At 39.8% G+C, this 27274-nt stretch overlaps 1 protein-coding gene across 11 annotated transcripts in view; it reads right to left on the bottom strand.

The window, feature by feature from the left end:
• CAST (calpastatin) overlaps positions 1-27274 on the bottom strand; it is an 82391-nt gene that overhangs the window by 5985 nt on the left and 49132 nt on the right. For 7 of the 11 annotated variants that reach the window (XM_048503396.1, XM_048503398.1, XM_048503399.1 and 4 more), the window contains 26 exons: positions 26846-26911; positions 25536-25580; positions 24195-24251; positions 23990-24106; positions 22313-22408; positions 22157-22225; positions 20363-20449; positions 18890-18970; positions 18754-18801; positions 18102-18200; positions 17880-17984; positions 15817-15918; positions 14572-14655; positions 12422-12469; positions 11228-11332; positions 10254-10358; positions 9191-9289; positions 8536-8637; positions 6865-6948; positions 5792-5839; positions 5233-5316; positions 3614-3712; positions 3014-3115; positions 2007-2099; positions 1534-1587; positions 765-857 (listed from right to left, as the gene is read on the bottom strand). In XM_048503396.1, coding sequence (XP_048359353.1) covers positions 765-857; positions 1534-1587; positions 2007-2099; positions 3014-3115; positions 3614-3712; positions 5233-5316; positions 5792-5839; positions 6865-6948; positions 8536-8637; positions 9191-9289; positions 10254-10358; positions 11228-11332; positions 12422-12469; positions 14572-14655; positions 15817-15918; positions 17880-17984; positions 18102-18200; positions 18754-18801; positions 18890-18970; positions 20363-20449; positions 22157-22225; positions 22313-22408; positions 23990-24106; positions 24195-24251; positions 25536-25580; positions 26846-26911 — 2172 coding nt within the window. The remainder of the gene's footprint in view (positions 1-764; positions 858-1533; positions 1588-2006; positions 2100-3013; positions 3116-3613; positions 3713-5232; positions 5317-5791; positions 5840-6864; positions 6949-8535; positions 8638-9190; positions 9290-10253; positions 10359-11227; positions 11333-12421; positions 12470-14571; positions 14656-15816; positions 15919-17879; positions 17985-18101; positions 18201-18753; positions 18802-18889; positions 18971-20362; positions 20450-22156; positions 22226-22312; positions 22409-23989; positions 24107-24194; positions 24252-25535; positions 25581-26845; positions 26912-27274) is intronic. The other 4 variants (XM_048503403.1, XM_048503404.1, XM_048503407.1 and 1 more) reach the window with 2 other exon arrangements.

Here is a 27274-nt window from a genome sequence, read left to right as displayed (position 1 = left end):
CGCTCAGAAGGATAAGATTCTGTCTGATATTTGGTCAGCAAAGCATATGGGGTGGCAAGCAGGAGATACTGAAAGCACTTGGCTGATAAATATGCTGTAGCGAGAGATGCTTGGAAGTGGTTTGCAATTGCCTGCCTCGTCATGGTTTGCCACTGCCTGCCTGCCAGCAGGGTAAATGACTAGGAGTAGGGAACTGAACCCAATTCTCCAGATAAGAGCCCACCACTCTTAACCACGACACTACACTGGCTCTCTATTCCAGTATACTGCCACTGAAATGATAGGATGGCATTGACAAAGTTGAATTCCATAAGGAAACTTGCCACGACACAGGAGATTCTTACATCAGGATACAACACTCTGCACCAGAGGAAAGCACCACCATTAGAAACGAGATCTAACCCAAAGTATTTCTGCAACTCAGAAATTGGACATCTTTTGTATTCTTCCTCTATTTACACTCAAATATTTTCTGAACATAAAATAAAGGTGACCAAATTTATGTTTTTTTAAAGTAGCTTTAATTTTTTTTTAACTTGTGCACTCTGCATCCATGGAGTGGCACAAGCAAATTCTGCATGCAGCAGTATAACAATGAGAAGCACAAAGCATGCTTGACAGCTGCATGCGCTCCTCTGCTTCTAGCACACTGCAAACCCTTTCTGGGTACCTTGACTTCAGCTGGGCAGATTACAGGAACATTTCCATGGCTGCATTTTTTTAGCACGAAAATAAATATTTTAGATCTTAGGAAAGAGCCTCACCTTTGCTGGTGGTTGCTGAGATACAGGAGGTTTCCCACAACTATCAAAGTCTCCAGAAAGTGCATCAATAGCGGCTGAGTCATCAGCTGGCTTCTGCAACAAAAGGACAAATTTTAGAACAAAACAGTCTCGTAAGTTTAAAAAGAAACATCTGTTTTAAAATCAGCTTTCCATTTTTCAGTTTAAAAACAGCAGATGTAAACGAGCTACATGGTAAGAACTTAAATTTACCACAGAAGTGCCCCTGAAGTAATGGGCCTAACCAGGCAGCAAGGCACATAATATGGACAGGCAACCGCTTTGCATGCTCATAAGGCAGCTCCTATTATAACTGAGGAGGGAATGTACTCAATAATAAAGTGTGGTTGGAACTCATCTCTTGCTGCCATTGCTGTCTGGGTGGGGAGGAGGACAAAGAGAGCCTCTGTGCCAGCGGCATGGTGCTCAGAGGGCAAAGCCATCAGAGGCTGGGGCCACACTGGACTGTTCAGCTCTACTGGCTGGCTGGGGGCAGGGCCATGGCAGACATGGCCAGTAGAGGCCCAGTAGGGCATACCCACTCACAGGAGTAAGGCAGTTTCACATACGTATCTCTGCAAGCTCCATGCTAGGGCCTCTCTTGCCACCACCAATAGAAGGAACTGATGAGCAGAACAGGGGAGTAGCTTAGGGTGAAATTACAAGGATTTGACCCTTTCATATTCCAAGCTGCCAAGCCTCATAAACAACCAGAATTTAACACAGCATTCACTATAGAGATTTTTTTAACCTTTTGTTCTTTCGGTTTCTCTTCACGCTTGCCTGTTGGTTTTATAGGCTTGCCCTGCAAAATAAGAGGGGAGAAGTGGGAAATGTGCACTGTTGAAAAGCCATCATCCTTTCTTTCAAGCCTTCACATATCCTGCTTACATATAAAGCCCTAATGTGACAGTGGATCACATAACGAGTCACCACTAAATACTACTTCTGAGCTCATTTGCTGATTTCTGTGATCAGATCTCCTGAAACTATAACGTTTTTTCATGTTAAAAACCATCAGAAAATAGTTGGTTGACAATGAATTCACGCAACTTCCAAAAGTGAGCAGTGAAGCCAGATATATTTTCCTCCTGGAGTGAAACAACTGCTAGGTTTTCTGCGGTGTTTGTGAACAGAAAGGGAGCCATCAAACTCTTTATATAACTCTCACTATACATACTCTTTAATTATCAATGAGTTTGCATGCAGAAAGCACATGCTCACCTTCTCATCTGAGTCCAGAAGATGCCTATAATCAGGAGGGATTGTATCATCTCTCTCTCCACATTTGTCTCTGTGTTCAGACTTAGCCTTTTCCTATTGAAGTGACAACAGAATTAGTAATTTTCAATGAAAGGAGTGTTTACAGATGGTGCTCTTTCAGGGGATCCCCCCCCCCTGCCACTGTAATAGAAATACAAAATGATTTGATGCATAAACCTTATCATTACTATATTTATAGCAATTTTAAAATGTTTAAAAGTCTGAACAGAAACACTATTATAATTTGAATTTCATACATAAACAAAACACACATTAGCTTGTGTGTTATTAAGAGGACTGCCATTTGACTGTATTCCACATGTACAGAAACACACGTGTGTTCATGTTGACTATCATAGTTATGAACTCTCTCTCATTAGTTAGAAAGTAGGAGAAAGAATCCTATAGCCAAAAAAAGACTTTCAACCTAAATAAGAGGGTACAACTTCACAAAGTTGCTAAATCGTCTGCAGAAGAAGTGATTTTTAAAATACCGTGGAACATATTTTGGAACATTTAAAAACCCTTCTATTTATACCACAAAACAAGATGCATTTAAACAATTAAACCTTTTTTCAGGAAAGGAGTTTCTACAATTAAAACATTTTGATGTTAGATATTTTGCAAATTATCTATTTGGGGGATTATAAGCAATGCATACTTAGGATAACTTACTGAATTCTCAAAGCTGCACTCCTCACACACACACACCCTGCTAAACTCTCTTCAGCTTTCTATACACACTTAAGAGGAATGTGCAGGGAAGCACTATGGCTAACACATGGCCACATGAAGCTGCCTTATACGTGATAAGCCTGTTGGTCTGTCAAGGTCAGTACGTTCTTCTCTTGTTAACTGGAGATTATGCATTTAAACCTGGGACTTTCTGCATGCAAGGAGGCTCTTACACTGAGCCACAGTTTCTCCCCTAGCAAGGTAGCAAGGTACAAAAAAAGCTCTTTTCTCACCTTTACTTTATCCACAACTGGCTTATTTTCATCTGGATCAGGTTCTCTTTGCCCCAGTGAGTCTGCAAGAAGATCTGCAGCATCATCAAGTTCTTTCTTACCCTTAAAACAGAGGAAAAACATTTCATACATAGAATTGGTGTATTTATTGCTATATGCATCAATAAAACTTTAGAAGATGGTAAAACTTCTACCCAGGTGAAAAGATGAGGGTAGCAGAAAGCACAGCTATTTCAGCAGCTAGACTCTGCTGTAAAGGACTACATCTTCCAGCATTGATAAACCATAACTTGTTTTAATAGACCATAAATGAGACTTGATTGTTGCAAAACGCCCTTCAGCATAAAAGTTAATTGACAGAGGCCTGCAATACTAGCTTCCCAGCTAGTACCACTGTTCTCAGTGTCACAGTTGTGTCAAAATGGTTACATGCATAAATCCCCCCCCCCTTCCGAAGTTTTAAACTCTAAAGGTTATAATCAGCAATCCTGAAGAACAGCAAGTGGATTAAAAAGAGTTTTAAGTTCAGCCAGGGAAGAATGAGGCAAGTCACAGATTTCAGTCACAGGAACTAAGATGGCTAGGACTTATTCTGCTTACTGGGGTGGCTGCTGCTGGTGGAGCTGATGAATGCACTGCAGAAGCTGAGGCAGAAGAAACAACTTCTTCAGAGGGGGGGTTGCTAACAGTGGCAGGTTTCTGCAATAAACATAATGAGATCATAATCCTATGTTAAAACTTAAGGCCACAAACAGAAAGACAGTGAAGGACAGGTGATCTAAAAATCAGGCACTAGGCCAGTTATTCCAAGCTGAAGCCACGTCATTTCAATCTAGTCAAATATTGTCATATGCTTGCACTTTCTGCAGTTTTCCTTTGATCAATATTCCAAACATTTAACCCACTTTCAAAGTAATCTGCAAGTGCTCCTCTTCCTTTCCAGACGATCTGGCACCAAACTTTAGATAGGCAGGGAATGGCACTGCCAACCACTAATATCCAAATCTCCTTAAGCTGCTGAAGAAAAGAGGATCCCAGAGCTCCATGCCGATCTATGATGTGCCTAATTTTCTTTCTTTTCTACATATAATTCCAAGTAGAAATTATATTGCATGCACAGATAGGAGATGAAAGTGACAGAAAAAAGGGGAATGACAATCAAGTAGGCTAGTGAATATTTCCATTTGTTACAGCAGGCAGACAACACACTGGACGCTAAACTTCCATATGCTCTGCCCCTTTATTTTCCTGTCACATTACTCTGGGGGACTCCATTTGGAATACTGCAGCAGGGTACCTCTGATCGTTTATGTCTTTTAAAGCAGATCATGCATTTCATTACTGATACCACAATGTAAAGGCCTATGACTGTGTTTTTTTTAATTATAAGAGATATCCTAATGTTATCTGGATCATATTCTTGTTACTGGAGGACAATTTATAGAAAATGACCATCCAACTATTCAAAATGCCATGTCTAGTGTAACGTCACCTACTAAAATGTTTGGTTTAAATGATAAACACCTTTTTCCTGAGAATCTCTGTCACGTGGGCCAAAAACAGCGGTGTGAAAACGGTGTAAAATGGTTTAAAACAGTGTAAAGGGGTTTACACCATTTTCACATCACTGTTTTTGGCCCATGCGAAATTCACCGTAGTTTCCAAAAGTATAAATAAAAATTTCCAAGTGCCTTTCCTGAAAATTTAAAATAGTTAACTGTATATAGAAGAGTATTTATGTTACCCAGATTAAATGCAGTACCTTCTCAGGGATCAGTATAAGAAGCTTCCTTACTCAAATTGATTATATCTGTGCCACTCAGGTCATATTTACATTACAGCACTGTCTTGGAATGTGTATTTCATGCCGATATAAGAGAATTATGGATTTTGCTGCTTCTTCAAGGGAGAGTTAATATACCTACTAAAAAGAAACTGAGAATGCTCCTAACAGGCACTGAACACAAGGCCACTGAACACAAGGCCATGTTTTCCCCCCAAGTTATAGTAAGATATAATAATACGCATAAATAAATGTGTCTGAGTTTGGAGATGGGTTATAGGATTGTTTTCATCAGTGTGATACTGCTCAAGGCCATTGGGTCGAATGAATAGTTTCATTCAAGTATGTAAGTGAATCCAAAACACAAATTGATGTTTAAGAGTGACAACAAGTGCCTTACGTAAACCCTTAAACTTGTATTTTCCCACAAACTTACTTGAGGTGCAGCCTTTGATGCTGGTTTTGAAGAACAAGAAAAATCTTCTGATAAGGCATCAAGAAGTTCATTTTCACTCATAGGCTAGAAACCAAAAGAAATAAAAACATAATACTAGTCCCCTCTCATCCTCAAAAAACCACCTGGTAACAAAAACCTATACGCAGTGTTCACATTTCAGCATTAAAATATGGAAGTAATGAATGGAGACTGATATAAAACAGAATTCCCACTTGCTGCTGCTTATTTTCTAATAAAGGTACCAAACTCTCCTGTAAGATAGGTAGTACAAATGCTACCATCTTGGATTCTCACTCACACTCTGCCTGTGTCAACAGGAGATTTGAAGAACCTTCTAAGGACATGTTACTATAAAAGGGAGAGTTTTAATAAGTCTCATCAAGTAGATAAAATGTGATAATCTAGTGAGACCTATCCCTGGTTTGAGGAAAATGGCTAAATACTCAGGAAACACATTCTTTCTTTCTTAATTTGAAAAAAAATCTTGCATTAGTAGAAACATCTTTTAAAAAATGTCTTTAATGTTATTTCTGCTTACTTGAGATTTTTCTTCAGGTTTTGGTAGAAGAGGCTTCCCATCTTTATCCTGTGGGGAAATAATAATAATAATAGTGTTATAAATACATTATGGTAAATTATTATTACATTTCATACAAAATTGTTTGGTGGCAAATTGAGACAGTCGACGGCAAGAATAAGAGGACATAACCCTTCAAGCCAGATGCAGTTCTGAATAACTGTAAGTGGAGCTATTGACTTTTGTTCTTCCAGATACCAGTTTAACCAAAAAAAGATCTGAATCCCTACTCTGCCATGGAAGCTTGCTGGGTGATCTTGGCCAAGCCATACAAACATAGTACAACCTACCTCACAGGGTTGCTGTGACTATAAAATGGGGAAAGGACCAACGTAAGCTGTATTGGGTCTTCATGGGGGAAAAAACAACAGAATGTAAATGAAGTAAATAAATAAATAAACTATTTTGCAATGCTGAATCTGAAATGACAATATCCTATGGACAATTTATAAGTCAAATAATCATTGAATATGTTAATAGCCCCTGATGAATAAGATAGAAATATTCACTGTAATCTATTCTCCAGTTCTTAAAAAAAGAAAGGCAAATGGGATACACTGAATAACTGATACCTTTGTTTGCTGACTACATTACTTGTACTGATTTCATGTCGCTTTAGTAAATATACACTTGTGTAGAAGAAAAACACAACCGATTCTTTCGTTAAACAAGTGCTAAATCAACAAAGTCTGTTGGTGGCCTTGGATCAACCACAGTTCTACCAGAACACTCTCAGCCCACGAGGAGGCAGGCAATGGCAAAACAGCTCCAAACACATCTTACCTTGGAAACCCTACGGGGTTGCAATAAGTCAGCTGTGACTTGACAGTACACATATACACACAAATTAACACAATCTAACTCCATAGTAAATTCTATTTGTTGTCCTAAGCATACAGAGATCTGAATACAAGAAAGCAGCCTGATACTAGTATCTGATTAACAGCCGTAATTCACAGGGAGGCTCGTCATCACTGATATAATACATTTTTGAGCACACATAACTACCACAACACATTCCAGAGGCAATTTACCTTTGCTTCACTTAATCTATAATCAGGGGGGATAGTTTCTTCATCTTCCCCCAGTTTCTCATGCTCTTTTTGTTTCGCCTTTTCCTACAAAGCAAGGGAGAAAAAAACTGTCTAACGAAGATAAATTCGAGGCTCTGAACAGTTATATGGCTCCAAAATAATATATTTATATTATGGTAGCCAGGCATACAAAAGATGGAGGCTTTTTTCCTTTCAGCTGATAACATCATTTGGTTTCTTATCAAGTAAAACATAAAACTGTGTATCCTATCTTTAGTAAATACTAATGAGTTCAGAAAAGAATAACAACTTGCAGAGCAGAGATATATTTATAGAACTGGAATGATCTCCTGTGCCAAAGGGATGAAGAAAAGTAATCCTGAGGCAGTGCAGCCAATGAGAACAGGGCTTCAATAGCAAATGAATGTCTAAATTAATGTACTGTCGAAGGCTTTCACGGCCGGATTCAACTGGTTCTGGTGGGTTTTCCGGGCTGTGTGGCTGTGGTCTGATGGATCTTGTTCCTAACATTTCACCTGCATCTGTGGCTGGCATCTTCAGAGGGAAGTCTGTTACACACCGTGTCCAGAGAGAAGGAAATGTTTGGGGTATATATTGTCCATGTCCCAGGGTGGGGAACTAATCAGTAAGTGTTTGGGTGGAAAACCCACCAGAACTAGTCTAAATTAAGATCTGACACTGAAAGTGGTCTGTTGAAGATGAGGATTGTTAGTTAGAGGGTGAGCGTGATATAAGTAAGCACCTGTAAAGGGATCAGCAAGCAAGGGGGGAAGTTGCTGGGACAGAAGTGGTGGTCTCGGGATTGGACATTTCAGGGTCACAGTGGTCCAGAACCAGTTCTTGCATGGTACGTCACAGGAGGCTAGACAAAAGGGGCCATGTGATCAGGGAGCACAGAGCTCCTCCCAGTTCTGCCGACTCAGTACTTAACAATCTCAGTGCCACAGGCTTACCATCACACAGAGCAGCTTCTTATGGCAGTTTGGGAATTGGGTCAGATGCACTTCAGAGGGAAGCCATGCCTGTGCACCCATTTCCCCCTTTTTGGGGTGTACCTATAAGGGATCTTACATTTGAGGGCCATGCAACTGCATGCCCAGCTTGGGGTTGCAGGCTGGTTCTCACCACCAGGTGGCAAGGAAATCACACACTGGCTCATGTCTGCATGGATTTGCCACTCACTGTTTTTCCCTTGGTAGGTGAGCTGGGGAGGATGGGGTAACATTGGTCAGCAGGTGAATCACCTAATAAAAGATGCACCCTGCTATGCCAGTGCTCCTTCTGCTGTAATCAGTAAGAGCTGTTGCCTAATTTTCCCCAACATGGAGTGGTGTGATTTTCTTCACCCCTAGGCTCACTTCCCTTCTTTCCTTGGGTATACAAAAGCTCTGTTTTCTCCATTCAATTCCCCCCATCCCCAGCAGTTACTAGACATAGTCTTGGGTGAACTGTTTTACACCCAAGCCAGGAATTCTAGCCAGAACTTTGTTCCCACCCTGATCCCAATATAGTCAGAAGGCCAGAAAATCACACATTCTTGGGGAAATTCTGAGCAGACCAGCTTAGGATTGCCCAGTTTGTTACCTAGAAACGTGATTAAGTGAAGTCCAAGAGTTACAGACCGTAATTAACAATGCACACAAGGCATACCTTCACTTTATCCACGGCTGGCTTTTTCTCTTCTGGATCAGGCTCTTTTGCCCCTAGACTTCCAGATAAGGCTTCCAACACATCATCAGGTACTTGTGCGCTCTACAAATAACATTATTTTAGACCAGTTCAGTCTCACTAAAATACATTGGAAGGCAAATTTATAAACAGCTAACATCAGACCAGTTGATATATTGCTAAATTTGATATCTCAAAATATTAATATAAATAACAGCTTAAGAACTTGAATACCCTTAACCAGTGATGAAGTGGAAAGTCTAGGGGGGGGGGGGGATCTGTGAAACAGATGAAATACACATGCAACTTTTCACAGGCCAGCCCAATAACAACAAAGCATCTATTTTCACACAGCAACCATTATGTTTCAGTTGAGCTTGGTCAGAACCAACTCCCCCCCCCCCCCATCTAGAGGACTGTACCAATCACTAAATACATCCAATGCATGAACATAGGTACAGAAAAACTATTAATTATTTTTAAATGCTTAGGGAGAAGAAATTAGAGTTTGTCTCAGAACTCCTGTATTTATGTTGACAATCTGCACAATGCATGCTCACTACAAAATTAATTATTCCAATTCTTATAATGTGGTCCTTTGACCCTTCAATGTTAACTCTCATAGTCTATCACTTACTGGACAAGTTGCCAATGGAGCTGAAGACTGAACAGAAGATACACAAGTTGTGGATATCACCTCTTCTTTAGGTGTTTTTTTGGGCTTAGATGATGAAGGCTTCAGAAATAAGATAGAGATTTATTTATCAAATGTATGTCCCATCACTCCTTCAACAGGCAAGGCTTAAATCAGAGTAAAATGCAATTCAATAAAAAGTCTTAAAAGCAATAACTGTAAATATATAACACAGTTTAGAGCCAACTATACAAATCTATTGAAAATGACTGCAACCCACAACCCCGATAGACTACGGTCAAAAGTCTAGCAACTGCATTCTAGATAACCTGAAGCTTTTGGAGCATCTTCATGGGCAGCCCTGTATAGAGCAAAATACAATAGTTCAATCTGGAAGTGACCATGACATGAATCGCTGTGGCCAGATCTGACTGAGATAGATAGGAGGTCAGGTGAGAGGCCTGCCAAAGCTAGAAGAATGCAGACCTTGCCAATCAGGACAGTTTTTTGCCCAGAAAAAGTGAAACATGAAGCCACACACCCACGCTTTTCACAAAGCCCTCTGATGTCGACTGGATCCAGTCAAGAGCTGACAGCTGTGGTCCCCATATTGACCCTGGCCTTCCCAGCCACATGTCTTCTATCTCTGGTGGATTCAGCTTCAACCAGCGCTCTCACCCAGATCATAAGTTTTGGCAACAAGATGTAATGTTATTCAGCACGTGACTTTATGAGACTGACATAATCATAATTGGAGTTCTAGGTATCGAAAGTTACCTGTGAATATTACAATTTTAAGCCATCTTTCTTCTACATAGTTTACAGGGCGATATATGGGTCTCCCATCTTACATTTTATATTACAGATACAATCTCTTGAACATTCCACCTTGACATTTTAAGCTTCTCTCAAGTGATGATAGGATCCCAGTTTCTATTTTCAAGAACTTCTGTGTTAAGTTTAAGGTATATTTTCATTTTAATTGTACATGAATATAGGTGCTGCTGGTGCTCCCACCCCCACCCCCACCTGTGCATCAACTTCCAATCCTTAAGTGATTACTCACTGTAGAAACTGCTGATGGAGTAGTTGGAGCAACAGCTGGAGGAAACGCAGCAGAACTGTCCCCTTTTTCCTTAGGCACTTTTGGGGGTTCAGCAGCTGCAGGTTTCTGAAATGAAACATAAGTTTTGATATCAGTATATATTAATATTTTGAGTACTATCAATAGTCCAATCTCTACTCCCAGTGTGCTGCCACGCAAACCCCTCCCTCTATTATGATGTTCACAGATTTCTTTCACAAAACCACTTTGCCTTTGGAGACACAGAAGGTTCAAAACAGATTCAAATTCAGTACTTCAGCTTGCAGAATGATAAGTTGGTCTCTAAGTAGTTACAAAGTTAGGGAAGATGACCCAAATTAAATTATTGATTTGCTCCCAAAGCCTAACGTCAATGCAAGTCACAGTTCATGCCAATAAGAGAGAGTTCAGAGTTCATATCAGAGGATATGCAGCCCTTAAAAAGGGTCATCAAGCATTCAGGGAGGGTTCTAGGTACACAACAATTGCATGGCTTCACTTTCCCGCCACACTCACATACTTCAAATTTAGTTGGACTGAAGAACCCCCCCCCCCCCAAATAGCTGCATTCATTCCATCTTAAGGTACTTCCTTACCGCCCACCCCATCCCTGTTTCCAAGCCCACACAAATTGAGTGTAGATGCCCTCTGGGCACCCACTGACAATAACAACAATTCAAGTAACTGAAATAAACAGTAAAGAGCCTTTCAGGAAAACATTTCAGATGGTAGCTGTGTTGGTCAATGGTAGAAACGCTAGATTTGAATCCAGGAGCACCTCAGAGACCAACAAAATTTTCAGGATACAAGAGTCAGAGCCCCCTTCATCAGAAAATAATGAAAATTCTATGCTACAATTAAGCTTCTGTGATTTTATGACATCTGCATATAATATAATGAAATATCCTGGGTTTCAATTGCCTCTTTCGGAACCAAAAAAATCAGCAAAATCTCACCTTAGTTACATCGGTAGGTTTAGATGGTTCTGGTTTTTTTGTAGGAGGAGGTGGACAGACAAAATCTTTGGAAAATTCATCAGCTAGGTCAGATTCACTAATAGGCTGTAAACATAAAGTTTTGACAAATTGCTACTTTAAAAAATACAAAATTTATCAGTGGACATTGGATAAGGAATCCACAAAAGAAAGTTGGGGCAAAGCACCTAAGTACAATACAGCTAGATCTCTACATGCAATATTCAGCATCATACACATATTTGTCATCACTCCTCTGGGGACTGAGTACAAAACAACACACAGCAACTCCATGCTGTCAGTGTGGGCTGCACCAGTCATTGAAGGGAATGGGAGAGGACCAGAAGTGGGATCCAACCAGTTCTCACCACTTCTCTAGAAGTGGTTACTAATTTTTTCGGAGTGCCGAGAAGGGGTTACTAAAGCAACCTCCCTGCCCAATAGGGACTGGAGGTGCATGTGTGCGGCGGCGCCACTGTTTGAATCCCACCACCATCGGAACCTGTTATTAAAATTTTTGGATCCCACCACTGGAGGACTCCTGGGCCTCCTCTCTCTAGGGATTTAAAATAACCAAAGAAGTGATACGACTGGATAAATAAACAGTAGCAGCCATTTGATGTTCAGGCAGTTACTGCACATGTGTGGAAATCAACTCCCAATGCAGAGGTTCAGTTCAATTTAGAAATATTCTGTACAAACAAGAAAATAAAAGTATGCTGTGCAATTATGCCTTAAACAAACAGGAACTTTGAAAGTTTAACACAAAATGGTGGTGCAGAAAGGTTTGCAATGCTAGTATAGTAAACAGGCTACCCTACATAATATTAGAGGATACACCTCTGAGCTAGGATTTTCAGTTTGCAGGGAAAGTCTAAACTAAAAGTGGATTAACTAACTCACTGTATTTTTTTAAAATGCTCTGTATCTGTGGCCCCTTCCACACACGCAAAATAATGCGTTTTCAAACCACTTTCACAACTGTTTGCAAGTGGATTTTGCTATTCCGCACAGCTTCAAAGAGCACTGAAAGCAGTTTGAAAGTGCATTATTCTGCATGTGCGGAATGAGCCTGTGATTCTTTGAACCACATTTCAAGCACATAAATATAGAAGAATTTGTAAAATTCAACCTCACCACTAGATTTATAGGAATGAAAATCAATTAAATACTGACCTTAGGTTTTTCTTCGGGTTTTGTTAACAAAGGCTTCCCATCTTTATCCTAAACGTGAAAAGGAATAAATTGCATAAGTGCCAACAGCAACTTTATGAAACTTTATTTCAAAGTTTTTTTAAAAAAAAACTATATAGAAGATTCAAAGTTTTTTAAAAATTGGTAGCATAGTCATAAACAGAATTAGACCCCTCCTTACTACACCCATTGATTTCACTAGACTGAGATGGGTGTAACAGTGTTTAGAAATGCACTGTAAGTCTTCCAAACAGTTATTTCAAGGAATAAGTTTCCTTTTGAAATGTCACTATTTGTCCTAAAATAACTTTGAAGGGAAGAAGCATTAGGCTGAAAACAGCTTTTTACTGTAATTTTTGTGTCTACCTATTTGGTTGCCTTTAAAAAAAGCATGTTGAAAGGAAGTTCCACAGGGCCTGTAAAACAGGGACGTCCCTCCAGGCCTATAGTTGAGGACAGCAATTGTTTTTCTTTTAGCTGGGCTTCCTTCCCTTTCTTCTGTTTTTCCTTGTTCTTTCATTTATTGAATTCCTACTTCCTTTCCCATTATTCCCTATTAGTGATAGAGTTGTCTCCTCCTTTCTTCTCTGACTAGCCTCCCCCTTTTTGTATTTGTTAAGGAGCCAGTACTTTTTATGTTTTTATATAAAGATGGTTTTTATTTTTTATATATGTAATTTTAAATTATACATAGTCAATTTTGTTGGGAAGGGGCAGGGTAAAAATTGAATGAATTCATGAATGAATAAATAAATAAATAGTGTCGATTCCAAAAGCAAGGAAATGGCCATATCTCTTTGGGCCCACATGTCTAAGTATCACGCTGGAGGACTCTTCAGTCCTTCAATACAAATCTTCTGGAAATCCCCAGCCCAAAGCATACCCAGCTGGCTTCTACTAGGGTCAAGGCTTTTTCAGCCCTAGCTCCAACTTGGTGTAACACCCTACCATCTGAGATGAGGGCCCTGTAACTTGGAGAAGTTCCAAAGGGCCTTGAAAACCAAAATGTTCCACCAAGCATTCGATTAAGCCAGCCGGGGTTTAACATAAAATCTGTCCCACTTTGCCTCCCCTTTCTCCCTCCCTTTTCCCCCTTTCCTTTCCATCTTCTCCTTTGCTCCTTCCCCCTTGTTCTTAACCCCTCCTCTCTTGTGTCTCCTCCTGAGTTATCAGGAACAAGAAGGTAGAGGGAACGTCTTTTTGAAGCTTTTGTGCTACTGAGAGGAGGTTTTTATAGAGGCTCCTCTGATCATTATATTCCGAGAAGCCCAAAGTCTATATCAGTGATGGCGAACCTATGGCACGGGTGCCAGAGATGGCACTCGGAGCCCTCTCTGTGGGCACGCACGCACAGAGTTTGTCATGTGGGGGCGGAAAATCACCCCCACACACACACATACACACACATATCTAGGCTGGCCTGGGCCACTGAGCACGACGTGCGCGCACCGCAGTGAGCAGGGAGGACTCGGCTGGCGGGCCTGGTGCCTGTGCTCCGGGGGGCTGCTGCCCGGGGGGGGGATGCAGAGGAGGCAGAGATGATAGAGAGGCACAGAGCAGTGCGCAAGGGAGTTGCTGGAGGCTAGAGCAGGCTAGCCCCTGCTCGAGCGGGTGGGGCAGAGGAAGAGGGAGCCAACCGTTTTTTTCTAAACCAAAACCTCAGCATTCAGGTTAAATTGCTGGGTAGGCACTTTGCGATAAATAAGTGGGATTTGGGTTGCAATTTGGGCACTCTGTCTCAAAAAGGTTCGCCATCACTGGTCTATATCACTTGGCTTTTGATTTAATGAAAGGTTTCATACTGAAACGTATTGTATTAGATGGTTCTATTGGTTTTGCATTATGTTATATGATGTTGTTCCACCCTGTGCCCCATTCGCAGGGCAGGATATAAATCTGAAATAAAGTAAAGTAAAAAAGAAATGGCCACAGACAATTGCCCAAGAAAGTGGATGCTGATCAGTGTCTCCCTCTCTGTTAGTGTTAGTTGATTTAGGAAACAAATACAAGGCAAAATCTGGAAAACCCTGATGTCAATAAAGCATGAACTGTATCCAACCAATTTCATTTTGCATCATAGAAAAAAGGAAAATTCATAGCATATGTAATTAAAATTTAAGATAAAATGTTACCAAGGCTGGTTGCAATCTATACTCTGGAGGAATGGTATCATCCCATTCACCAGTTCTCTTTTCTTTCTTTTCTTTGGCTTTTGGCTGAATAAAAAAGAAACATAGCATATTAGCACAGGAATTCACCAAGCTGAATTATACCATGGCCCATCCAATCCATTACTGCCAACACTGGCCAACGAAATGTTTTAGGAATGTCACAAAGAGGATTTGGTAATGTTTGTCCCTAGCACTTCATAATCATATGTTTTACTTACTAAACATATGCTTCCATTTTTTAGTTATCATAACAGTCAATGAAATTATAAAAACTTTTTTCCTAAAAATAATCACAGTATCTTGTTGTGCCTGAGTGTTCTGTGCTTATTTCTATTCATATTCTCCATAACATGTAATTTTAAAATCTTCTGTCATATCCACGTTTATAAACAAACATGGAAACATTACAGAAGTAAGAAAGTTGCACCAGCTGAAAATAAAAACAAGAGGGAAATATACAAAAAGAAAAACTATAAAGGGAATTCTTTTATTCTCACAAATGGCCCAGTAGGAAAACTAACCTTTGTAATCAAGCATATTATAGTATCTGAAAAGAATATACTGGAGGAATGATAAAGGAAAGCTAGCTTTCAAAAAAGAATTGCCAAAGCTCAAAATGTATTGGGCTAACTTCGAAAATATTTCAATCCGTTTTTGTTATACCTACTGAGAACATAATCTGGCTGAAGTTTAGTACTTGTAAATTTCATGGCTTTCAATGGCAACATTTAAAATATATGCTTTGGTCTTCCATTGAAATCAATAGGGATACATAGACACATGCCAAAAATTCTATCATTGGGAACAAGGCTGTTAAAAATACTCGGCATTAGCTGGATCATGCCTATGGTACCCATACACTGTATGCTAGGGTTAGATATTTGGATAACCTGATGAGGTTAGGGTTAGCAGCAATAAAGGGGAGCCAAATCCACCACCTTTTTAAAAAGGTCTTCTCCCCACTCCCAGTACAGGAGTTCAGGACCTAGGCTTGCAGTTTAAAGCTGGACCTGATCAGGCTGAACCCGGCATTGAACTGCAGACTTACTCGGGCCAGATCCAGCTTTATACTTCTGGCTCTGCCCCTAAAGCTCCACCTCCAAGTCCACCAGGCCGTTAGGGGTTATTTCCACAAATTTTACTATGGTCAATGGACTACAGACATTTTTTTTACTTGCTTCAGTAGTATTCACAGTGTATTAATACCTCTTTAACTTCCACGATGGAGCTGAGGTCGACTTCAGGCTCTGGTTCTGGCATGCCAAGAGTATCTACAAGAGCATCTAGGGCACTGCCACTAATTTCTTCCTGCATTTTAAAAGAACAGTAAGATTACATGCTTGAGAAATAGCAGAAGCCTCGTGATTTCTGTATCTCTCTCAACATATTCTTAGAAATGATGCTGTGCTCTTGAGAACACCATTTAATTTTCTTAAACTAACGGCAGCTATTATTACTCCATACTGTGATCCAGAAAAAGTGGTTCAAAAGAAAAATGACAATGTAGAGAGTGTGACTGTTTATTATTTTGCTACTGGACAGCACGTCATGCCAATTTATATAAAATTAGTTTCAAACCTCACATTCTCTAGGGTATATTAGTAAAGCTAAATCTACCCTGAATCTGGAACATTGGTCTCTTCCTCATTTGTGGTCTGACACCTAAAAGGTCAGAAAACTCAAGTGATCTGCACCAGACACAATCCCTCAAGTCCTATTTAAATGAGCTGCACCTTTGCATTAATTTAAATAGAAAAAACTGCCCAGGAACTTTCTCAGTACTTTCTGTACTCCAATAAATAACAGAGACAAGTTATTTCTATCCATCTTTTACCAGACATTCTTTCACATTTGTATAACAGGTGAATCTGCCATTCTAATGTTTAAGCTCATCAATTATATCAAGAAGCAACAAGAACGAGTTCATAATAAAACTGAACACCAATACAAAGGAAACACAGAGGCCATGCCAACAACCATACACAGAACTTGTTTTTCATATACAAAAAGGGGTGGGAACACCTTTCAAATAACAAGGAAATGAAATCATATCCGAAGTTCAAAAGCTCTTCAAGTGACAAATCATTCTGAATTTTTAGACGCTACACATGCTTATAAGCCTTTGGGTGGATACACAGAGCGCCCAGGGTATTTTTTTTTCACACTCACGTGCACAGTATTTTTTTTAAATTATAACTCAATCTAAACTTTTTAAAAAGCTCTAACTTGCACTGAGTAATTAAGTCATAATTGCAGCCAAACTATGACAAGCTAATTCAGAAACTGTAACTTTAAATCTGTAAAGGGGAGGGCTGGAGGAGAAGACTGGTGGCTCCTGGAATTACAACTGATCTCCAAAGATACCCAGAAAATGGCACCTTTGGAGAGTGGACTGTGTGACATTATACCCTATGAGTGGACTCTATGGCATTATACTCTAAATTCCAGGTCAGGAATTTCATAAAGAGCTAGTATGAGAGAAATGTAATCCTCCCACCTATTTGTTCTCATCATGTGTCTATAGCTCAGATTTACTAATTGGTTGGATTTTAGAGTTGCCAGGGTATTATGGTGCATAAGTATTCTTACATGGATTCTTGTCCTGATAGAAGGTAGCCCTACTTCCACTCGGAGCAACGGGGCAGGGGTGGAGGGTGGCAGGGCCAAAATCTTTCTCAGAAAGACATTTTGGACCGTTTCCAATTTTCCTACAGTAGCGATGTCCCAACCCCAAATTTCTGCTCCGTAGAGTACTTGCGCCAGCACTTTACTCTGAAACGCTTTAAGAATTGGAGGAATCAGTAGGCCTCCTTTGCCAAAGAAAAATCTGAGTAGCCCATTGAACAGACGGGTAGCGCTGGAAATTTTTTCCCTTATTTGGGCCCTCCAGGATAGAGTCCTGAAAGGTTAGACCTAAGTATTTATATAGGGAAGTTTGCTCGACTTGCTGCTACTCTATTTTCCAGTTTTGTTTCTTATTTCTGCTTCCAAACTATTTTTGTCTTGCTGCCATTAATTTTTAGTTTATTGATGTTACAATACATTGCTAATCTAGAGAGCATTTGTTTCATTCTGACTTTAGTGATCGACATGACAGCCATGTCGTCAGCATATAAGAGTATTGATATCTGGCTCCCTTCAAGAACTGGGGGGGGGGGGAGTAGGGTCTCCCATATATTGTACACAGTCATTTATAAAGAAATTAAATAAGAATGGGGCTAACAAGCAACCTTGTTTTACACCCTTCCTCATACAAAACTACTCAATACCTCGTCCAGCTTTGGTTTCTTCTCTTTAGGAGGAGCTGAACTGCTGACCAAATTTGTAGACTGGGCTTGCACAAAGTCACTGTCTCCTGTACTCTCTCCTGTCTTCTTTCACAATATGAGAAAAAAAAATACATGAGTATAAATTGTAAAATTGTTTCTTTTAAAAAAACTTTTTCAAATTCAGGCTAGTAGGCCCTCTTTTAAAAGTTGCAAGACCATTACCTCTTTTGGTGCAGTTTTCTTGTCTCCGGCACTTGGGACAGCACTGCAAGTAAAATCGGATGACAGAGCATCTGCAAGGTCATCATCTGTCATAGTTGGCTAAATAAAAACAGCAACTGGGTTACATTTATAAAAGTCGCCTGTCAACAGCTTAGCATTTGTGGAAAATGCACATTTATTAATGCAAAATTTTGCTTAGGATTGCCAGCTTCTGGAGACAATGGAGCTGGATTTACACCACCATGGAAGAAAGAAAGTGTGTGGGGGATCTATCTCTCACAGCTAGCATAGAAAATTATCATAATGAAGAATTCTAGCCTCTACCCAAGAGACCAGCAGCCTCAGCACATCATACTGGGCAATAATTCCCTTTTGTACAGCGTTCCTACCAATATTTAGAACATTCCCACTGACTCTAACAGAAACAGAAGACAAGACTTTATAAGAGCTGTGTACTAAAAGCATTTAAGCCTACACTGCTGTGGTTAAGTGAGATGGATTCCATTTACATCAGTAAGACAAAGACATCTTCAGTGCAACATCAGAATAGCACACATGGATTGTAATGTACATTTATAAAGCAACAAATATGAAAAACCATATAATGATTTCCCATTTTCACATCTATGAGTCTAAAAACATCTAATCATACCTGCGATTCTCCCTCTGCCATTGGTGGAGGCACTACTTTGCCATCTCCCTAAAAAAGCAAAATTGGTTTTGTAATGAGTACTGCTACCAATATGCACAAAACATATCTGAAGTAAAGTCTGGAGGCAGTTACTTACCTCCAATAGTTTCCTATACTCTGGAGGAATGGTACTCTCTCGTTTGCCAAGCTCTTCTATATACAAGGATGACATTGGGTCCTGCAACAAACAAAATGTGATCCCCTGATTCTTGGTCCCCCTGGGTACAGATAATATAAGCACATATCCATGTAAGATTCTAAATGACTATGAAAAAATGCTTACTAAACTTACTAGCTGCCATTACAATATACAATAAATTAAAAGATGCCATAATCTTTAAAATAAAAATAGGATACAGATCTCCCTACTCTGTCTGTCTTTCCAAGCTGTTGGGATTCTATTATCTTTATTCTCCCCTCAAACTGGGCTTAAAGCCTAGAATGCCACTTGATCTCTATAGCCACACTGCCAAACTCTGAAGAGTATGTAATCTCTGGGAACGGTATGAACAGCCACTGAAATCTCATCTTTATTCCAAATGTCTTTCCTTTCCTGGGATACAGTTATAAAATGCAAATGCAAAGAAGCCACATAAATAAACGTCAATCAATGAAGGGAGCATACAAATGGAAAAGGTGTCACAGGAGAAATTGTTATTGTTCAAATAAAGGTGCTTAAATATTATTAGAATTTGTACATTAAAAATGGTAACTAGAATGGTAATGCAGGTTAAGATTATTAACAGTACTAAGTAAAAAATACCACTCCTGAATCTTTCCTTTAAGAACTTAAGCATGAGTAGGACACACAGATAAGAGAGGCCTATATATTGCCACACTGGAAATAGTAAGCAAAAAGTAGGTTGGAGGAGACACTGTAGCTTTTCAACAGACATAGTGCCAAACCCACCACAAACTGATATAGAGAACTTAAAGATGGTCATTTTTGAGGACCAAGTAAGAATAATTTGCCTCCTCAATTTGACTAATATTCGGGGGGGGGGGGTTAACCTACTTCACACTGCAGGTCAGACGATGGATTTACTGTGGCCCTAGCTGGGTTGGTGGTTTAAGCAGAATTCCTTGGTCACAAATAGTGACTGTAGTGTGGGCAACATAAAGTTAGAAGCACTACATTTGGTTACAACCTAGAGGCATCAGTTCAATGCCTCCATGCCTCAGTCCATGTCTCAAGGATCTCATAGCTAGGAAGAAAGGATTTAATATGCTTCCGCAAACTTCAGTTAGTGTTTGGCAAGGAGGAGTCTGAACAGCCCACAAGAATGCTCAGAAGTTCAGAGTCCCGGTGAAGTCACCAAGATATTAGAGGAAGTCTGGTTTCCCCTGTTTAGCTATTGTGCACAATGGGCTGGAGTTATTTGTTCTGCTGCCCATTGCAGATCCTTTGCATTTAGCAAAGGTGTAGCCTTCTAAGTATCCCCTAGGTCAGCTCTTTGTTCCATGTCTGCTACCATTCATGAATATTCTAAAACAGACATTATCATAATTTACCCACAAGTAGTGATCTAACATTTAAGGCTTCTTTATATATATACATATAATCCCATACCGAAACATGTGGTCCAGTATATGCAGGACTTGGTGGCTCATTTTCTTCAGGATCTCCCAGTGAATCTATTAAATCATCTAAAGCAGACTAGAAAACAGAAGTTTGCAATTTATAAAGGTATGACACTAAATGACATCATACAGTAAGAAATTCACTATTATTTTATGAATATATATGCATTCTTCACTAATTCCTATTTATGATATTATTGGAAGGTACATGGTACAGAAATTTTGCTTCTCAACTGGTGCCTAAATAGAAGTCTCCTTAATGGAACCTTTGTATGTCTCCTTGTACTCCATAAAGTCAGATAAAAGGGATATAATTATAACAACCATGAAGATATCCACACTGCAGGTCTTTATTGTTCTCAATATTTGTAAATGTTTTCAACCCAACTTTGATGCAAAAAACAAACACATCTTGCAAAGTTTTCTGAAGGCCACCCAGTTTAGAATTCAGATCCTTCCTCCAGACTGAGTACCTAATTTTCCAAGCCAAAGGTTTTTGCCTCCTTTAAGAACAGGTAAACCAGAATTTCCTTAGTCTTTTCCTTCCTTTGCTCTAGAGAACAACACTGCAATCCTATGCAGAATTACCCCAGTCTAAGCCCATTAAATGAATGGGCTTAGACTGGAGAAACTCTTCTTACGTTGCACTGTAAATCAGACCAGCAGTGCCATCCTGCGCAGTTATACCATTCTATTATTTACTTCAGTGAATGATGTAACTTTACTATTAGTAGTAGTAATAAGTGTATTGTCTTGGCCATAGGCCTTCACAAACTCCTCATACACAACATCATAAAATTAAAACATACACAAAAAACACCCCATAGCTAAAATAGACTAAATATCCCTATCAAATAATACAACATCGCTATCAAATAATACAACACAACATCATTATACCACACTTAACCTGATTCTTCTTGCAGCATGAGCAAAAAGTGCTACTTGATTGATAATGTATGGATTACCACAAAATAATAAGACAAATCAATTTTCCAGTGTCATCAGTATCCCCCGCAATTGGAAAAAAAACTTTAATATATTTGGTCCTTATTTGTCATAAGAAGGACACTCCAGAACACAGTGCAGAATGTCCTCATCTGCGTCACTACCACAAATACATTTGTAGTTAGGTACCAGCACATTACTATATCATGCACTATATACTGCCATTGGTATAGCCTGGAATCTCAGGTTAGTAAATGCCATTCTAAAAATATAAGTTGACAAATTCTCTAAATATGGCAATCTAATGTGATCCTTCTTAAAAAGTTTAAAGGAGGGGGCAACTTTGGACTGATTGATTCGATCTCTATCTATTAATGCATCCATATGAAAGATCCAGTCCCCCAGATCCGTTCCCTGACTACCCCTATTGAGAACATCATCTGATATGGAACAGCATATTTGAATAGAAATAAGATATTCTGAACAAGATTTCTCCTGGACCAAATTCAACCTCAAACTCTGATGACACAAAATGCGTACGCCTACATGTGCTCTTATGGAGGGCAATCCTAATTCTGCTCTCATAAGGGTTATAGGTGATCCTTTAACGAGACCCAAAATTCTTCTTATAAATGTATTCTGAATTTTCTCAATAGGATCCACAGTATGTAACTCTACATAGTATGGCACTGTTAGTGAATTGACTAATTTTGTATCAAAAAAAGAGAACAAAAATATTTATTCTGGATATGCCAAGATTGAGACAGCAATTATTCCTTTTTGTAAAGGATAATACTGTACTTTACATAATCCAAGCAAATAAACCATTTTTTACCTTTTCAGAGGGCTTGCTGTTTGTTACTGCTGCAGCTGGAGTTGTTGCTGCTAGTTTATTTTTTTTACTCTGAGAATAAAAAAGATGTTTGAAAGAGTTGGTATAAAGATGCTGGGCTCACTTATGCACTTGGTCAGTGTCCAACATTAAACCCACCTCTGCAGAAGTCAAATCGGCAGCAGCAACTGCTCCAGCTGTGGCAGCAGCTGCAACAGATACCTTGGAAGACAATGATTTCTCCTCAGATTTTGCCTGAGATTTAAAAAAACAAAAAACAAAGGGGTAACACATGAAATGTAATGTTCAATATTTAAAGCAACCAAAGATGAAAACATTTACTTAAAGAATAGCACAATACTTCCAAATATGAGCTCAGTTACACTCAAAAAGTTTCATCATGAGCCTAATTTTAATAAGATATATTTAAGTCTACAGTAATACTTTATACTGTTTAATTTCCATCTCTGGACATGTTCTATTTTTGAAGTTCATGGACATTAGACAGCAGCATACAGGTTCAGAGTCATTTCCTTGTTGCCATGAAGAACATATGCTTATACAGTATTTTTATGATGCCTATCCTCAGTATCCCTCTGTCAAAGAAACTAGATTGGTCAGAGAGATTCAATAGGTTCCCAGATCAGGTGAGATTTAAATTCAAGTCCATGTTCTATAAACTATACACTAAATAACAAAGATCAATTCACAGCTATGAGGATCCAAAAATAAGTCAGTTAAACCAAACTCCCATCTTCTCATGCATCTACTTATGCAACGTGGACAGATTTGGGTTAGAATAATGAAATCAAGTCAGTTAGCCTGGGCGCACAGCAGGGTTGAAGCAACTGGTCAGGGTCTTGAAACAGACAGCCATTAACACAAATTGATTAGTCCTTCAAGCCAATAGCAGCACTCTACCTTCTAGCTATGGGAAACAGGAAAGCAACCAACCCAACTGGAATCTAAACCATGAGAACAGATCAGCCAATCCCACGTTTCAAGATTTGAAATGATCATGAAGAGCCCAAGATCATCCTTTGTTTGGTTCTTCGTCATTCTGCCACGTGTCTAAACTACAGGGTGACTCATGGTCTACCACGAATTGCACATCAAATGAAAGGAAGAGGACACCAGGGTGAAAGTCACTGCTGACAGCAGGTACTTAGTAAATTTAATAAAATACGAACTAGATGTGTTTAATCTTTTCTTTTGAGCTTGCCTTGTGGTAGAATTTGCATAATTATCTGGATTTTACCCAATCTGCCTCTCTCTGGCCCCTTCCGCACGGGTGGTATATGGCGCCCTGGGGACGGCAAAAATGCTGTCCCCAGGGAGCCATTCGCACAGGGGGCGCAGCTGCTTCGCAGCCGCGCTGCCCTCACTCTGCCCGATCGGCGCGAAGCCGCTGTTTTCCGACCTCGCTTGGGAAGCGAGGTTTTCAGAAAATGGTGACTTGGAGCCGCTGCCGTGTGAACAGCAGCGGCTCCAAGGCGCCCTCTCCCCTTCTGCCCTCTACCTACCTGTCCTGCGGCCCTCTGGCGCATCGCCGAGGCCTGGGGACACGCCCCCTCTGCCCTGCGACTCTGGAGCACACCGGAGGGCCGCAGGACACACCGGCAACACACCGGAGGGCCGCAGGACAGGAGGGTCGCCCTGACGACAGCGCAGCTCTGCGCCATCGTCCCAGAGGGGTCGGGTCGGCGTGGGATACGCCGACCCAACCCCTTCCGCCTTCGTGCGGAAACAGCCTCTGTTTTCAAGACCACCTGCTCATAAGAAATCTTAGCAGGGCACTGAATCTGAGCTTTAAAAGACTTGCCACTCTTCCTTTACCTTTGGTTCTTCTATTGATGGTTCCTTTGGTGACTTGTCAACCTGACCAGCAGCTGCTTTTCCAACACTTGTTTGGTTAGGTTCTGCTACTACAGAAGGTTTGCTTGAATTTTGTGTCTGCTCAAACAGAAAAAAATATTATAAATGTCTTTGCATACGTTTATGTCAGAAAGAATGGTAACACCACAATGTATAAATAAATTACCCCTCCGGAGTCTTTCTGCTTCTCTTCTGACAGATGTTTTTTCTGAGAATCTGGTGGCTGCGTGTAACAACACAGATAGCAAAATAAAACTGGCAGTAATGTAAAGCAGTCACCACTAAAGACCATTACTTGTTTTTAACTCTAGAACAAACTGTACTGCATCAGTAGAGCAATATTAACATTAATGTCACTATCACTGAACAACCTAAAGCATTTATATAGCTCTTTCATAATCAAGCTTTGACGTTATCCTGAAATTTTTTGTAAAGTCAGTATTCTCATCTACTTTCTACAGATAGCAGAAAAGTAGTCAAGGGGAAGTGGGACTTATCTAAGGCTACTAGAGAATTAGTTGCAGAACCAGTCCAGCACTAAGCCACTACTAGCACCAGCACAATGCAGGATATAACAGTTTTCAGTCACTGCAGCAACTTAAAGGAGCATTTCTTCATATACAAACACACAGATATTCACTATGTAAAGGCAAATCCATATATTTAAATAGTTTATCCACAATTTTTGTTCCTATCATAGCATAATAGAAATTACTTATTCCTTTAAATTTATATCTTGCTCTTTCCTACAAGCTCACCTGTTTTACACATTGCTCTCAGATCCAACTTTGGAGCAAGTGTCTATCAAATTAAACAATATATAGAAAAAGTGTCCCTGAAAATTACTGAAAGTGATAGAAGCATTTTAAAAAAAGATTTAATTCAACTGAATGACTTAAAAACATTACTAAATCTTCTGGTATGTAGAAAACTCAGTTTGTGTTTAGTAAAATATCATCTCAGCTAAGTAAACAGAAACACTCCGATTTAAAATATTAACCCTGAAATTTTTTTTTGCACCATGCATACACTTGCTGAAGATAAAGATACCATGACTTTACTAAGGGTTAAGTCCTATTTAAAATAATAGGATTTGCTTGAACAAATGATGCTGCCTTCTACTGAATCACACCATTGGTCCATCAAGGTCAATCCTGTTTACTCAGACTGGCAGCTGCTCTCCACATCACTGTTCCACATCACTGACTACTTCACCTTTTCCATTGGAGAAGACAGGGATTGAAGTTGGGATTTTGTGCACACCAAGCAGATGATCTTCCACTGAGTCTCAATTAATACTTCTGAGTAAGCATGCCTAGAGTCATGCTGTCAGGCAGCAATTCCGTGCACACTGATCCGGAAGTGTCCCAATAAGCACAGCATTACTCACTTGCAAATAACTATGCAAAAAACTGAACTGTCAGTCAGTTTCCACTGATGCCAATGTAAACATGTTGTTAAATCAGTTCAGACACAATATGACAAACGGTGGTGTGAGTGACTTTACCTTGCTTAACTGTGCTGCTTTTTCAGGTTCCATTTTTGCTTTTGACTGCAATTTAAAACAAATGTTGAGTTATGAAGCTGTCTAGATTTTGTTTGGTTTTTAAGAAGGCGTTATGTACTGTGAACTCCAGAACTGGGCAGAACATTGTCTGTTCTTGGGATCCTTCCACCACTTTTTCTTCCAGTAAGAACTGAAACTGAACAGCCCGATTTTCATTGGCTGTAGCAATATGAGCTCTTATGAATAGCTGTGGATAGGCACTAAAGTCTTTTGAAATTATATTAAGACAAGAACGGTAACTGCAAGGACATGCAGGGAGGATCTAATTCCCCTTTCTCCCTATTAATTCTTCTTTCCTTTACCAGAAAGCCTGCATAGCTTCTCTCCCTTTCCTGGTTTCCTTCCCATTCACTACACAAACTACCTTTATCTCCCCCTCCCTGCCCCCCCCCATTTTCAGCTTTCTCTCCTTCCTCCTGGCAGCTTCTCCCCAGGAAAACCCTGGCCACACTGCACAGTACTGACAGAGTAAGGCTCATTTATACACTGGGGAACCAGCAAGGACTTGCATGAAGGCAGTTCACCTGTATTCCCCCTATACACTATTTCTTCTTTCCCACCTCCTGGCAGCCCCCATATCCTCACTAGCCAAGAAGGGCAAACACAATAACTCAAATGGCTTTTTGAAAACTTTCTTTTAATTGTGTCATGACTTCTTAATTGTGCACAAAACAACCAGGCTGTGAAAGGGGGGGGGGGGGGTAAAGGGAAGCAAAGAACATAAAATTGGCCAACAAGCATCAGAAGAAGAAAAATCCGATAAGTACATCACAGGTACAATTAAATCTATGCAACCACAGTTGAACACAGAAAGTGGAAATTCACAAACTTTTATCACACAATAAAAAAGCAAGCAATTCCAGCTTTCTTTGTTTCAAACTTTTAGCCTAGAGGCAGCATCAGAATACTTTTCCTCACAGACTTATTACTATGGAATATAAATATTATACTTCAACTACTCTGTTTACTACTAAATAGTTTTTTGCTGGGTTAGCTTTAGATTTATGTTGGAATGATAAGAGAGACTGTTGCAATTGCAAGACTAAAGGCCAGACTACATTTTGATGGTTGAAATCCATGATGTGCAATGTGCCCTGGTTAAAAAGAAACTGCTGGGTGATTACATGTCATATAAGCCAGATGTGCACTGTGAGTGATTAGTTCAGGATCAATGGACAAATGCATGCTGCTGATATGACAGCTGTTATTTTCAAACAGAGACACACAAAAAACCCAGATTCCTGTATCACCTGCTTCTTGTTTCTCTTCCTTTTGTGAGATTCCAATCCACTGGTCTGTTGATGGCTTGAAGAAGCCTAGCAGTGGGAGTACAAACTTAGAACATTGACAGAAATTGCTTAAGGGATTTTTGTTTTAAAAGAGCATCTGAGTGTGGGCATAGACAACTAACATTTTGCCTCTAAAGAGATGTCTCATGGCACTAAAAGCTGAAATTTAAAATAACTCCAACCATCACAATTATGTCTGAAACGGCTCAATCTGCCTCAATCTGCCTCAATCTGATCTCACCTCTTACAGGAATTAGAGGGCATATATCAACATGTATTACTGGATACCTTAGGATGTGAACCTTTCTCTTGTTCAAAGAGAGAATGTTATATCATGTGATTCATCCAGACTATATTTTGTGGGTTAATTTCCAGCAATTCCCCATTCCT

The sequence above is a fragment of the Sphaerodactylus townsendi genome, linkage group LG07, assembly GCF_021028975.2.
Source record: "Sphaerodactylus townsendi isolate TG3544 linkage group LG07, MPM_Stown_v2.3, whole genome shotgun sequence".
In the NCBI taxonomy this organism is placed as follows: domain Eukaryota; kingdom Metazoa; phylum Chordata; class Lepidosauria; order Squamata; family Sphaerodactylidae; genus Sphaerodactylus; species Sphaerodactylus townsendi.
The sequence above is the reverse complement of the archived record's forward strand: the minus strand, read 5'-3'. Positions and strand labels throughout refer to the sequence as shown.